This window comes from Eulemur rufifrons, chromosome 8, assembly GCF_041146395.1.
Source record: "Eulemur rufifrons isolate Redbay chromosome 8, OSU_ERuf_1, whole genome shotgun sequence".
In the NCBI taxonomy this organism is placed as follows: domain Eukaryota; kingdom Metazoa; phylum Chordata; class Mammalia; order Primates; family Lemuridae; genus Eulemur; species Eulemur rufifrons.
In genome coordinates, this window is record NC_090990.1 from 84,225,935 (window position 1) to 84,241,610 (window position 15,676).

At 42.9% G+C, this 15,676-nt stretch overlaps 1 protein-coding gene across 1 annotated transcript; it reads left to right on the forward strand.

Annotated features, from left to right (window-relative positions):
• The first annotated feature begins 631 nt into the window (after window positions 1-631).
• FASLG (Fas ligand) lies at window positions 632-7,373 on the forward strand. The gene is made up of 4 exons (XM_069478360.1): window positions 632-976; window positions 1,565-1,610; window positions 5,643-5,699; window positions 6,979-7,373. The coding sequence occupies exons 1-4, from the start codon at window positions 632-634 to the stop codon at window positions 7,371-7,373; spliced, it is 843 nt and encodes a 280-aa protein (XP_069334461.1).
• Window positions 7,374-15,676: the final 8,303 nt, after the last annotated feature.

Genomic DNA, 15,676 nt, shown 5'->3' on the forward strand with positions numbered 1-15,676 from the left:
AGTGGGTGGGGCAGGTTTTTGACCTGTGAATTATGGTGATTTGCAATGTCAGGGTAAAGAGTACCTGGGTGTGGGGAAGGGATAGTGGCAGGGGATGATTTCCTTGTGCAAAAGGTAAGAAGCGGGAGTGACATCTCTGGCTGTGACCCCATGGTCTCGCCCCTCTGTGCCTGAGCATGCTTCTCTGGCCCCTCCTGTAGCTGGGCAGTGGCTCACACCCGCAGGGCCACACCCATGCTGGCTTGCCCTGCGGGACCCGGGGAAGGCAGGCACAGCCGACCAGCCGTTCAGACAGCGCAGCGACAGCAAGTGAGCTTCGAAGGCTTTCATCAGAAAATTGTGGGTGGAAACTTCCAGGGGTTTGCTCTGAGCTTCTTGAGGCTTCTCAGCTTCAAAGTGAGTGGGTGTCTCTCTGAGAAGCCGAAACAGAGAGGAAGAGAGAACGAAAGAGAGAGCAAGCGAGAAAGCATGCGAGAGAGGTGTTTCCCTTGGCTATGGAAACTCTATAAGAACGAGCCGGGTTCCCTTCTCTTGAGCAGTCAGCAACAGGAGTCCCGTCCCTGATACTTCAGCCTCCACAGGATTGAGAAGTAAGACCGTTCGCTGGGGCTGGCCCGAGTCACTGCCTGCCATGCAGCAGCCCTTCAGTTACCCCTATCCCCAAATCTACTGGGTGGACAGCAGTGCCAGCTCTCCTTGGGACCCTCCAGGCTCAGTTCTCCCCTGTCCGACCTCTGTACCCAGAAGGCCTGGTCAAAGGAGGCCACCACCACCACCACCACTGCCACCACCACCACCTCCACCTCTGCCACCACTGCCCCCACTACCACTGCCACCCCTGAAGAAGAAGAGGGACCACAGCACAGGCCTGTGTCTCCTTGTGATGTTTTTCATGGTTCTGGTGGCCCTGGTTGGATTGGGGCTGGGGATGTTTCAGCTCTTCCACCTGCAGAAGGAGCTGGCCGAACTCCGAGAGGTAAGCCTGCCTGTGGCTCGCTGCACCCTGGAGTCACTGGGCGAAGCGCAGCTCTGCTGCAGGAGGGGTGGAGGGGGAATGTGGCCCACATGGACCACTGCCTGGCTTGCAAACTGCTTTTCAATCCTTTTTTTCTATCTTACCAGTGAATTTTTCTAGTCATTCTATTCTATAGACAGAGAAGTAAAGGAATATTTTCTATCTTGTAAATGCAGAATAGAAATAGAAATTCTACAAAATAGAATATTTTCTATCTTGTAATGAGTCAGAGCCAACCAGTTCTTCCTTTCTCAGTTGTCCACTCAGTCTTTGAACCACTTACTGCCTCATAGCTAGTGATTCAAGGAATAAAAACACTTTGAGGCTTGCTTAGGAGTAAATGTATTCAAATGACTGAACTAAATCTTGAAAATACTTAAAAATATTGATATCATTCCAAATTGCAAAACTGAGGAACAGTGAGGCACAATTGCTTGGCCAAAGCTGGAGTTAGAAAAAGTTCTCAGGTATTTGGATTCTCTTCCTATGCTTCCTTTGCTTAAAGAACTTCTTATTTATTATACACCTTTTCTCTTTTTCTTTTGCTAGTCTACCCGCCCAAAGCACCCAGCATCATCTCTGGAGAAGCAAATAGGTGAGTCCTTTTATGAATGTACCCTGAGTTCCCAAAGATAATCCTCAGCACTGACCTGTGCTGGTGGAGTGGCTTGTATTCTGTCCCATGTTTGGGCTTATACTGTGAGAGGAATCCTGGCTAATTCTGAATCTCTGGTCAATATGGCTCCTTGAGCTGCTTTAAAATAAGAAATGAATTTAATTGCTCAAAATCATTGTAGCTGAGCATGCACACAACTCAAAATCATTTCCACTTGGCTTTGGAAAGAGACACACATATACAACCCTGGACTTTTGTACCCTGGGCAGCTGGCTTCAGGCCCATCCCCTTCCACAGGGATCCTGGGCCTGGCACGCATGCCAGGGGCCATAACTCCTGGGAAGAGAAGGGGAACGTGGAGGAAAGTGAGGGCAGAGAGAGCTGTTCCTAGGAAATGTCCTCTCCTCTTTTAAACTCTCTGAAAGAGATTACTCAAGAGTCAAGCATTATTTTTAAAATATTTTATGGGATATAACTCAGCTTTTAAAAAGTGGACAATTGCCCACATTAGAATGATTCTTTTGAAGTCACTGTGAAGCTTATGGGAAGACTGTAGCCATCATTCAAAGGATTGTTCAGCTTCACCCACAGTCAGGAGCTACCTTTGATAACAAAGTAAAATCCTCTGTATGAGAGGCAGCACAGGAAGAAGATGAAACATTGAACACTGACCTCATGAAATTTCAGGGCATAGTTTTGGAAACTGTGGGCTGAGATTTTAAGATATGCTTCACTTCTCTTAAATTAAGATTCATTGAATTTTTAAAGCTGGAAGGAAACTTAGAGGGTGTCTGGTCCAGGCACTTCATTTTTCAGAAGAGCACAAAACACCAGACAGATCAGAGATGTCCAAGACCACTGGTATGGAACTGGGGCTAGAAGCAACATGGCCTCTTGATGCCTTGTCACCTGCAGGATTATCCAGTACTGGGCTGGAGCCTCAGGAAATAAGGAAACTCCTGTTTCTCTACAGTGGCCATGGAATGAGAAATAAGTGAAAAGCAGAATATCTCTGCAAAGACAATAGGTAAATCTCATCATTAGAAACTCAGAAGAAAACAGACGGCAGCATGGCCCATCCATGTGGTGGAGCCTGGTCTAGTTTCTCAGGATGTGCCTACTGTAGTGTCCCCATCTGCCTACTGTCCTAGCTTTCGTAGGAGCCATCGCTGGGATGTTCTGGTCTCTAGCTCTGGGTCCAAGTCCCTAAGTGTTAGAAAGTCCATATGTATACAAGCAGAGTGGAAATATTTGTTAGAGAAGTGAAGCCTCTGGAGGATTTTAAAAATAAAATCCTTTTGAAAATCAGTGGAATGTGGCTGGTCAGACAGGTACCTAATTACTCATCTTTCACCCACTCTATGGAGTTATTTTAGTGATTAAAAGTCAAATGAACAGATGAGTCAGTTATACCTACCCTAGTGAATAACTGTCTTCCCTAGGTCAACCCAGAGGGACCAGGAATTGGTGAATTATCACATGGAAATCAAATAAGTAACTTTACTAAAAAGATAAGTAACACAAATTAAAAGAAGGGGATACCTATTTTTACCCATCAAATTAATAAAGAGTAAAAATAAAAACCCAAATTGGCAAAGATGTGAGAGAAAAGGTCCTGCTTAAACATTAGTTCCAGCTGGTGTGCATGTAGCTTAATATAACTTGTCTGAAGAGCAGTTAGCTTGAAACTGTTAGCTTACCTTTACTTTCACACTAAAGTATTTATCTTAACAATCAGAGAAGTGCCTGTAGATTCATACATAGAGATGTTCATCACTTCCTTTTGAGGCTATTTATAATGAACAATTCAGAAGAAACTTAAATGTCTCTTCAGATGACAGCATAATATGCAGCAACTAAAGACCATGTATCAGGACACTTAATGCCACGGGGATTGTGCTCTCTTTATTGCCAGTTAAAAAGACAAGTTAGGGTATGTTTCATTTCATACTGACTATGTAAGCACATATGCATATTTTTATATTCTTGGAAAGGAACTACAACAGTGCTAACAGGGATTTTTCTTTGGGAGGTACTAACATAGATTATTTTCACTTTCTTATTTGTTTCTTTTTACATTTCCACTTTTTCCACCGTTCACGAATTAAATCTTTCATTCGTTCACAAGGGTTCTTGGAGAGCTTCCTGTGTGCCAGACTAGGGGTTGGGTGTTGGGCGTTGGGTGAAGACTGAGAATGAGAGAGCCAAGGGGGCCTGTCCTCGAGAAGCTTTTAGTATGGAGGAGGAGATAAAAGCAAGCAAATAACATCATTTCAAATTGTACTATCTGTGACTCTCCAGTCTGGAGAGTGCCCCCTAAGGAGGCGCTGTTTATGCTGACCCCCAGGGTCGGAGCCAGCCAGCAAGAGCTGTGTGCGGGTGCGGTGGGGGATGGGGGTAGCATTCCAGCACGAGAATGGCGTGCGCTAAGACCCTGGGGCAGGAAACAGCCATCGCCAATGTCTAGGACCTATTTCCAGTCTATTTCCAGTATTTACACAGCAGATACTTTCAGTGAGTACCTTCTATGAGAGTCACATCGCAGCAGGCTCTGTGAGGGACACGGAGGCGCGCAACGTGCGGTTCTCTGCTGCATTTCCTGTCAGCGCGTGGCCCGGTGCCAGATCGGCTGCTCAGATGGTTTGTGGTACAGGAATGCAGAAAGGACTCAGTTTTGCCTTTCCTGTTCACTGACACCTCATTCATGGTAGGTTGTCGTGGGTGGCTCGAGAGGTCACGGTTACTCAGGTAATGTTCTGAGTGGATCGGGCCCTCCTCGTGCCATATGTGAGTTTCACAGGCTAATCGCGAGCCTGCGAGAGACAAGCACCTTTCTATGAATCATGAATCGTTCTTGAGTGTTTTAGGTAGCTGAATTCGTTAGCTAAGTGGTAGCTTCTCTACCTTGTCTGAGATATTTGAAGTCAGAGAAACAGTGTCTATTTTGAGAACTATTGTCTGTTTTAATTCCTTCTATTTAATTTGGGAAACATTTACTAGTACCATGCCCTGTGTTAGCAACTGGGCTAAAAACTCAGGTGAATTCACCTTACGGTAAGGAACTTGCCCTTATTTAAAGGGAATAAGTTATGCAGTTACCACAGAGGAGGGGAGTCAAACTGGCAAAGGAGGTGAAGATGGAGTGACCCTAGGTTTCAAAGGAGGAGAAGAGCGTATTTTATTAAAAACCCCTGGGAGGGTTTCCCAAAGAAGTAGGTGTTTTAGATGGTCCTCACAGGATTGTTAGGAGTTTGGCACCGAGATCTGATTAGGAGAAAGTTCTGGGCAGGAGACAGGGAGGTGGGGTATGTTCCCCCGCGGAGCTCCTGTCGTGTGGCAGTGTCCCGTGTGAGTGAGTAAGAAAATAAGCTGGACACACGGGCTGGGACTGTCTGATGGGGGACACTTGGACACACTGCATGTTCAGTGAAGAGCCGTTAAAGGTGTTTGAGGTCTCAGTGTTACAAGGTGACTGTTTGAGGCCTTCAGATAATTAATTTGGGGCAGATTGTAGACTCTGTCCTGCAGAGTCCAAGGGGCAGCAGAGCCAGAGGGGGCAGAGCCCTGGATCTGGAGTCAGGAGACCGGAGCACTGGTCCTGCCTCTGCCACTGAGTAGCTGGGTCTTCCTGGACTAGCCTTCCAACTTCTAAGCTCATTTTGCCATCTGTAAAGTGGGACGATAATCCCCACCTCGAAGGGTTGTGGCGAGTTCTAAATGCAGTAACTGATATGACCGCTCCTTAGGAATCAATGTTTATATTAATTATGTTTTGTTGTACCTTTAAAATTTACACATATGTCTATTTTAATTTGCTTTATTTTTTACCTCTCTGTTTCTGAAATATAGACTTCAATGAGTCCTACAGTTTGGACTTGCATGATTAGTATGTTAGACTGTTGCCATTTATGGTTTTAAAATATATTTGTTTAATGGTAGGATTTAGAGTCCCACCAAAATTATAGTTGCTATCTCATTTTTACATATATCTTTAATCTTTCCACGATATAGGCAGCCCCAGTCCACCTTCTGAAAAAAAGGAGCCAAGGAAAGTGGCCCATTTAACAGGTCTGTATGTGGATGTTACAGGTGGGGGCTGGGAAGGCTTTTGGCAAAAGGCAGAATGGCTGGCTAGTTATTTTCCATTACCAGGCTCTGAGGGAGTTGTTACTTTCCAGTGACAGTATTTAGAACCCAAGAATACTCACATCTTTATAGTCATATCAATCTTATAAACATATTTTGAGCCCTTACTCTGGGCAAGACCCTTTTCTAAAACTGGAGATCTGGGCTGACTGTGACATGATCCCTGTGTATAAGAAGCTCTCTCCCCAGTCATTCCAAGGACCTTCAGGGGATTTGGGGTACAGGTCCAAGAGGTTAGAGCTGAAAGGGTGGGGAATAAGGAACCATTTTAGTCAGTGCTGCTTTGGTTTTTTGGAAGAGCTTCACTCAGCTTTGTCCAAGAGTAGAAATAGGAGTGAGAGGGGAGACTCAGTCCTGGCACTTGTGGGCTGTTAGTGTGTGCTCATAGAATGGAGTGAAATGGTTTGCTAGCAATATGGTACGGGCACTCCTACTGTAAACTTCAGAAACAACTGGGAAGTGGATAAATGACATAGAAAGTGGGGTGTCACTGTACCTGGAATTATTTAGGCAGAGACTGTAGGATGATCCAGCCAGATCAAGAGACACTTGCTAAGCACCTGCTGTGTGTCAAGATTTAGAGACATGGAAATGAGTACTACATAGTTCCTGTCTCCAAAGAACTTGAGATCTGATAGGAAAAGACAGGTACATGGTGATGATTTCAGTGCTGCAGAGTTCTCTGATTAAGGTATGCACATAACACTGTGGGGACACAATGGAAAGGGGATTTAGCCCAAATTCAGGGGCTGAAGAATCCCTATCGTAGGTGAGAAGATGGACCAGATGATCTCTAAGATGCTTCCCAACTTGGGAACTTTAGATTTCCTTGGATTTGGGTTTTCCCTTAATGGAGGAACCTCAAAACCTAGCAGTTTTCGTGCTAGTTCTAAGGACTATAAGAGCTTTGTTCCAGAAAGCTAAAATTGTTTCAATAATTTCTCACTGTGATTGATTAGGGGCATATATTATTGTTCCATGTGTGTGGGTGATAAAATTGAGCCATGTAATTCAGCAAAGATGTTGAAGGAATTCAGTGATGGGTTGGGTTCTGATCCCTCAGCCAGTTCTATATGGGCTGTGATATTCTGAGTAAAACATTTGTTCAAAGAAAAGTCCAGAGTTTTGCCTTAGGAACTTAGTTTGTTGAATGCAATGCATGAGCATTCCTGGGTGAAAGCTCCTCTCTGATTTATTTCAGGCAAGCCCAACTCAAGGTCCATGCCTCTGGAATGGGAAGACACCTATGGAATTTCTATGATCTCTGGAGTGAAGTATAAGAAGGGTGCCCTCGTGATCAATGACACTGGGCTGTACTTTGTGTATTCCAAAGTGTACTTCCGGGGTCAATCCTGCAACAACCAGCCCCTGAGCCACAAAGTCTACATGAGGAACACTAGGTATCCCCAGGATCTGGTGATGATGGAGGGGAAGATGATGAACTACTGTACTGCCGGGCGGATGTGGGCCCGGAGCAGCTACCTGGGGGCAGTGTTCAATCTCACCAGTGCCGATCATTTATATGTCAATGTGTCTGAGCTCTCTCTGGTCAATTTTGAGGAATCTAGCACGTTTTTTGGCCTATATAAACTCTAAGAAAAGCACTTTGGGATTCTCTCCATTACAGTTCCTTGTTAGAGGCACTGAGAATATTGTCTTGAATGAGAGTCTTTTTAAGCCTATTTGAGGTCAAGTAAGAAGACATGAATCTAGAGGACCTTGAGACCACAGGGTCCAGCAGGTCTGCAGCACCTCATCTCAGCTAAGGGCCATGAGGCAGACAGGAGGAGGAATATGACTGAACAACATAAAACTCTGGGCTGCCATGTGAAGACGCAGAGGCATGGAAAAGCCTCTGCTACCAGGTGTCTACAGTCATCTTACATGGCCAAGAGCATTTTGGCACATCGAAAAGAACACCTTTTAACTCACCTCTCAGGTGGGTCTACCTGCTACCTCAGATACATAGTTGTGACATGAGTGTACAAGGCATGGAAAAGGAGGACAAGGCTCGCACAATAAGCTAATGAGACTGGAGGAGGCCAGTGCCTCACTGGCATCATCTTCACTTCTAAGTAAATGCATGGCCTGAGCCATCATGTGATGCTAACGGAGGAGCAAGAGGGATCTTTTGGGGATTCAGTCCATTTCCTAGACAGCATGTGTATTTCCAGTGCCATTGTAGGGGTGTGTGAGTGTGTGTGTGTGTGTGTGTGTGTGTCTAAAGAGTCACGTAAGTAGAGAGAATGTGGATATTGTGAAGTCCGTGTTTGGAAAGTATGGGTTGCATTTGGGGGTAGATTTTGAATGCTTCTTGGCATCCAAATCTAATAGTCTTCAAACATTGATTTTTCAGCTACTGATACTGTTTTCTTATAGTATAGTCAATATTTATGTATATTTTGTGCATTTTTAATGAAAAAATGTAATAAAACTATATTTTTGCATATAGATAAATATTGTGAATATCATTTTTAGAATTCACTCAGATTTGAATTTTTTGCTTATTATTTCTTTCTTCCATGGTTTCTTCATTTGTTATGACTTCAGATCACTTTAAGAAGGATTTCCTGGGGTAAGAACTATGAAGCAAATCTTTCCATCTTTGCCAGGCCATCCTCCTTTCTATATATTCTCTTCCTCTCCACCTCCCAGAGTTTCCATTACCAGCATTATTATCAGTGTTAAGCTAACCCAATTTTCCATATATTTGATGACAACTTGTCTCTCCCTAGGGGCAGAGCCATGGAAAGGGCATAGAATTTGGACCGAAAACCTTAGATTTGAATCTTTATTCTTCCTCTTGCTAAGTATGCAATCTCTGAACAGGTCACTTGACCTTTCTTGGGCAAAAAAGGGCTGATATGTACAAAAGTATCAGATACATAGTAGAACATCAAAAAATGGCATCTACCATTACTAATGAGCCACTCTATCAGAGGCACTTCATTCTCCAGAAGGAGCCGTTGCTATGTGGGATCCATCTAAACACTTGGTTTCTTGAATTCTCGTGCTTTCCACTTACAATGACTTTTTCTTATTTTCTTGAACTACTCTCTAGGATGGCTTCTCCCTGGACTTTGTTATCATTAGAAATTACAAAATCTTTGGAATTTGATTTTAGATGTCGTATTTTCACAACATCACCACCTATTATTCCAGCTCAATTGGTCTAACATTTTCTTTCCTGAAATACTGTTTCTTTAAATATCGAGACCTCTAATTAATAAACTCTATTATTTTCTTATATGTCCATCAGCTCCTTTCTCATCTTCACTCTTCTCTCTGTTCAGCTTAAATGTCATCATCTGTCCTTAGAATCAGTACTTCAAGAAAGACCCTCAACTCCAAAATACTCTCTTCCTCCACTGTATTCCCCTCACAAAGAAATCCTATTTTCTTTAAGCTGGCATCCCAGCAGCTGAATGTTATTGGAGAAAAGTTACCCAAACAGGCTGACTGGTTTCCTTTTATTTTTATCTATCATCTATTAAATTGATCAGTCAATTATTGATCTATCACTGATTTATTTTGATATTTTGATTGATTTGAATAGATAAAACATGTACATGGTATACATTTTAAAAGGACATAGAATGAAAATAAGTTCTCGTCCCACCCTGTCTTGTGGCCCCATTTTTGCCCCCAGAGAGGATTATTGTCTTCTTATGTGGCCTTATAGACATGGTCTGTACATAAATATAATATCACTTTACATCGGGTGTCTCAACCTTGGCTTTATGGAAATTCTGAGCTGTATAATCTTGGCTGTAGGGGCTGCCCTGTGCATTGTAGTATATTTAGCAGCCTCCCTGCCCTCCACCCACTGGATGCCAGTAGCACCCTCCCCTCCCCCACCTGTGACAACCAAAAAATATCTCCAGACATTGCTGAATGTCCCTGAGTGGGGAGGGGGACAGAATTGTCCCTGGTTGAGAGCTGCTGCTTTACATTAATGATCACAGATCTCAAATGGTTATTCAACCCAGCCCAGCACTTTTTCTTCAGTTCCCTAGTGAGCACGTTTCTTCACTCTTCCAGTTATATCATTTTTTTTTCCTCTTGTAAACCAACCACATGCCTTCCTCTCATCATGTAACCTTCCTTCTACACAAAAACACAATCCCACCTGCATCAGCGTGATCTCTTCCTTACATCTGGTTACAGTGGAGGAAGAGGACAGTTTCCATTTATCCACCAAACTCACAGTCCCTCTTCCCGACTTTGCCCCTTTTGACATTCTCTTCTCTCCTCTGAATCCTCAAACTATGCCTGCTTATGAAATCATTTCCAACAGTATGTATGTATGTTCAAGTACTCCCTTTTGTTAAAAGACAACTCAAACCAAACCAAACCAAAAACCTTTCTTTACCCTTCTCTCTCTCCAGCTCTGGCTTCACCCCCCACTTCCCCCTATTTCCCAAGTAGAGACAAACATCTGGGCAGACCATCTCCACCGGCAAGGACCCCATTCCCTTCACCAGGAATGCACAAGGTTTCTCCACGGAGTTCAAATGTCGTCTCCTCAGATATCCTAAGTACAGCCCTATCTTTTTCTCATTATTTTACGGATATTTCTTTCTTTCTTAGTAGTTATCATAACTTGTGATTAGACTACTTTTGACCACTTTTAAAACATTTGCTTTTTTTCACTGGAATAAAAGTTCCAACAGCAAGGCCTTTTTTACCTTGTTTATCATTCTACCCACATCACCTAAAGCAGTGCCTGGCACACATTAGGTACTCAATAAATATGTGTTGACTGAATAACCTTAACTATAAGGCAAGTGTCTCTCAGCTTGGATTTGTGGGTATGTTTTTAGGAGTAGGGAATCTATATCAGTGTTGGCTTCTGCATGTGTGTGAGTGTTTATCCAGCTTTGAGTAGATTATCCAAGAGAAGTTTGAGGCTACAGATGAAAGAAACAATAATGCATCCTGATTCATAGCATTGGAAAACAAGAAAGAGAATCAAGGGAAACTGCCAGGTCACTAGAGCTAAAACTGTTATTTAGAAAGTACTCAATAAATATTTGTCAAATAAATTAATCAACGAAACCAAAGCTCCAGTTGGAATGTGTCACCTGCTCGCCCTAAAACTCTTCTATTCATTCACGTGCTTTGGGTGATCAGGCTCCTGGCCAGGTACCTCACGGAGAAAGTCAGAGAGGTATTTGTCCTTCTTTCATCTGCTGGTCTATATTCTCAGCCCTCAAGATGAAATCCTCCTCTTTCTGTTCCTTCTCTTTTGGCTTCACTCATCAAGTATGCTACTTCCCAGGCCATGAGAAGTTTGCTGGACCATTTATTTTCTTTCTTTCTCTCTCTCTCTCTCTCTTTCTTTCTTTCTTTTTTGTCAGTGGATTCTTCTAGTAATGGTCCCAGAGCAAAGAGGGAGTAGGAAAGGGGCTGGGCCATCCTGAGATGGCCGGACACCATCAGCTAATAGTGATACCACTGGCACTTTCTCCCCTCTACGTCTGAGCTGTGCTAGGACACCTTTGGGATTTCTGGAGACAGGATTGTAGTTTACTATGCTTTAAGTACTGATTCCAGGGAAAAGATATTGGCAGTTCCTTTAGGAAGCTTGAATTTTTTTCTTACATCAGTTGAAACATAAGGAATGTCAAAAACCCAAAACTTCTGAAACTGTTTACTGAAAATTGAATCTGCATTGTTCCTTTATGAAATGCTAAACCCAAAGTAGAACACACACACACACACACACACACACACACGCACACGGTGCTTCTAGTTTAGTAGTTTGAGGTTTTCTTTCCTTTTTTCTTTTCAAAGAACTAAAAACACATTAAACTCATATATTTTCTTAGCCCCCCAGAGTGGTGACTTTGTATTCTCTGAAGTAGGTTTTGGCTTACCACAGCTTAACAGGAAAAGAGCTCTGTTGTGGGGGCATCTTTTTGAGAGTGACTCATTTGAAATGATAGCTCATCAGAAGAAGAGAACTGGAGAGCAAACCCTGGCCCCTCAGCCAGAGTAGCAGCTTTCCTTAGTGGGTTAGGCCCTGGACATTCCTTGGTCCTTCTCTAAGGAGGAGCGGGGGCCACATGTTAAATTACATTTTTCAAAGGGTTAGTAGAGATAAATTTTTACTTTGAGTGTTTTTTTTTTTTTCTTTCTCAAGTGTTTGTATCATCCTAAAACAGGTAATCCTAGAAAGGGGGAATCAGAGCCCTAATCCTTATGGTGTTCAGACTCAGAAATAAACCCTATTCAAAAACAATATAGCCCCTGGTGGTGCCAGGGACCTTTAGGATTTACCCAGAAGCCAACCAGCCTTGGCGATGTAGGTAGCTAAGCAGGTATTCTGTCCTCACAGCTCACCCAGCAGGTGGGAAAGCATCGCCTCAGTGATGATTTTCTCACTTTTGTCAAAGCTTCCCCTTTACTGGGAAAATTTCTCCAGATTTCTGGTAGATCATCAGAAAAAGGGCAATGCCAATGTTCTCCTCCCCCACTGGTGGTGCCTTCAGCTCTGCTGGGTCACCCTTTCTTCTGATTCTCAACAGAATGACATGAGCCTCCATTTCACATTCTGTAGAGAGTCTAGTCTTCTCTCCAAGTTTTCCAGGAATCTAAGGGGAGACCCTTATTCCCTTGGGAAGTCCCAGGGTCACAGATTTCCTGGCTGTGCTTGGATTCTGGCAGTGGATGTGCTCCCAGGCCTCCTGACACTCCTACTGTGGAATGGCTTATTGCCCCCAAGTCATCACGACCGCAAGTTGCTGTGTATAGAGAAAGATAGCTGAAGGTGGGGTAATGGAAAGATACGATATTACCTTATGACACACACTTTATAAGCTACACCTAAAATTGAGTGTTGGACATCACCACCATTTCCCAAATTTGCCACAAGGATATCCTTAAATATACCACTCAAAATTCTAGTATTTGAAGTAAGCACCAGCACTTTCATTCATTCCATCATTCAGCAAGTGTTTACTGAATATCTACCATGTACCAGAAACTGCCCTGAGTACTATGGTCACAATGATAAGCAAAGTCCCTTATGGAGTTGTATTTTAATGGAGAGATGGTAAATAGACAATACAAAAAGAAGCAAACATATTAATAAGTCACATAAAATTAAGAAAATTTTTCTTCCCGTGAAGAAAAATTAAGCAAGGCAAGGCAGCAGGGAGTGATGGAAGAAGGGTGATTGATAAGCTGTGAGAGAACAGGCCACGTAGACGTCTAGGGAAGAACACACCAAGCAGAGAAATGGCAAGTGCAAAGTCCTAAGACCAAAAAGTGTCTGGTACATTTGAGGCCAGTGCAGTTGGAGGCAGTGAGCTAAAGGGAAATTGACAGGAAACAAAATTGGAGAGGTAGCCAGGGCCAAATGGTGCAGGGTCTCGAAAGCTTTGGAAAGGGGTATGAATTTTATTCTAAGTATGATAGAAAGTCATTAGAGGGCTGAGAGCAGAGAGAGACGTGACATAATTCGCCATATAAAAAGGGACATTTTAATTGTTTATGGAGCACAGACTGTGGCGAGTCAAGACTCTGAGCTGGGAGACCAGTCGGAATCTAGTCTAGCAATCCAGGTGAGAGATGGCGGTGGCTTGTACCAGGGTGTTGGCAACAGAAGGGTTGAGAGGAAGTCCTCTGGATGAGAGTCAGCTAGATTTGCTAATGGACTGGATGAAGGAGTGAGAGATGATAATTCCTTGATTTTTAGTCTGAGCAATAAGGTGGATGTTGGTGGCACTTACTGTATTAGGGTTTTGCTGCTGTCACGTAGGAAGCACAGTCTGATGGAGCCAGAGAATTCTGTTTCCTGCTACATATCCTTGGATTTGCACCAACGGTGAGCTCCTCACTGGAGAGGCAAAGGCACAAGGCCAGCCAGCCTTTGGGTTCTGCATGAGGTCTGCTCACGGACATAACTTTTCTGTAACAGCCTTAAGAAGAAAGGAAAACAGTGTGTATCAAGATTGCCATTTATAAACCTGCGGCTTCCCCCATTCCCAAATATCACTCATCACAGATCTTGGATTCAGAAGTAATCTTAGAAATAATATCAGTTACCCTCCCTTCTAAGGCAGAAGTCCTTTTTGCCACATTTCTACTGGCCACCCAGCTTCTGTGGGAAAACTTCCTGGAGAAGAGGCTCACTGAACAGTAAGCAAGGAACTTGTTTCTACACTGGACTATGTTACCCCTCAGAGAGTCCTTTCTTACATTTAATTGAAATCCTCTGTATTGTAACTTCCACACATTGGTCAAAGTTTTTTGCTGCTTGATACTCCTATAGTATTTTATAGCATACAAAGTTCTCTTATGTACCTTATCTTGTGCAAATTTCACTAACAATCCTGTAAGGTGAATTGTGATCATCCTCATTTTATTTATTTATTTATTCAGTTTTTTGAGACAGAGTCTCGCTGTGTCACCTGGGCTACAGAGGCTACAGGGGCGTAATCATAGCTCACTGCATCCTCAAACTCCTGGGCTCAAGTGATCCTCCTGCCTCGGCCTCCTGAATAGCTGGGACTACAGGTGCATCCCCATGGCAGGCTAATTTTTTCTGTTTTTAGTAGAGACAGGGTCTCACTCTTGCTCAGGGCTCAGGCTGGTCTCAAACTCCTGCTCTTAAGTGATCCTCCTGCCTCAGCCTCCCAGAGTGCTAGGATTACAGGCATGAGGCGTGGCACTCAACTCTCATTTTCTACATGAAAACAACTGAAACACAGAAAAGTTATGAGCTTTGCTCAAGGTGGCATAGCTAATGAATGGTGGAGCTGGGACTTCACACTAGTCATCTAACCCTAAAAGTTATGTTTAAAGTTTCCCTATTCAAAGAGACTTCTTAGCACAACACCTTATGTGATGGCAGTCACCATGAGCCTCATTCCATTAATTTTTAGTGACACTTTTTATTTTACAATCATCTCTTTGCATTTCAATGTCAGTCTCCCTTTGCTCAATACCCATACTTTGCACTATGTAACATAAATGTATATTTATACATTTGATATCATGACCCTATAGATAGAGGTCATGGAGTTTCAGAGTTGAGAGCTGCTCTTAGAGTCTAGTTTCTTCCTGAGAGAAACTAGTTTCTCTCTCTCTCCCTCTCTCTCTCTCTCTCTCTCCTGTGTTCTACCTGAATTGCCCTCATTGGCTCTCTGCCACCAATAGCTTCCTAGTTTTAACAAGGGAAGAAGGAAGAAGATTGAACTTGAGGTCATAATGCCTGGGTTTGAGTCCAGCCTCTGATATTCAACCAGTTATGTACGTGACATAACTAAATAAATCACATGAACACGTTGAGATTCAATTGTCTCCTCTGTAAAACAAGGAAGCGGTTCCTATTCTTGTGACTTTAGAGGAATGTTGTTAATGCTAAATGGAATGAAGCCACTCTGTGACTGGGCAGTGCAGTGGCATTGTTATATTCCTCAGCAACTTTCCTGATAGAGTCATTGTTAAAACATTCTTACCTGCTGTTTGTATTTCCGCAAAATCCATCATCCACAATCCTACCTTACATAAAATCCCATCCATAAAAATATCAATTAGAAACAACAGATAGGCAAATCTCATCCTCTGAGGTATAAAAATAAAAAAAATACTATCTTAAATTGTCATAGCTTTTTAAACATTTTTTATGCCTCTTGCTTTTATTGCTTTTTTTAAAAAAAATATACACAAAAGCAGCTGGCATGTGTCAGAGTCTCTGTAAATGTTAGTTGAATATACTGAATATATTCTGTGGTCCATTATATTCACAGCCTACTATGATTAGCCATTTTGATGTCTATTTTTTTGTCCTGAAATATAGTTAAACAGAGTGAGAGTTAAATGTTTGACTGGGGCAATATAACACTTAAACTCACTGTTACCCCTATACATAGCCGAACCCAGCACTCAAC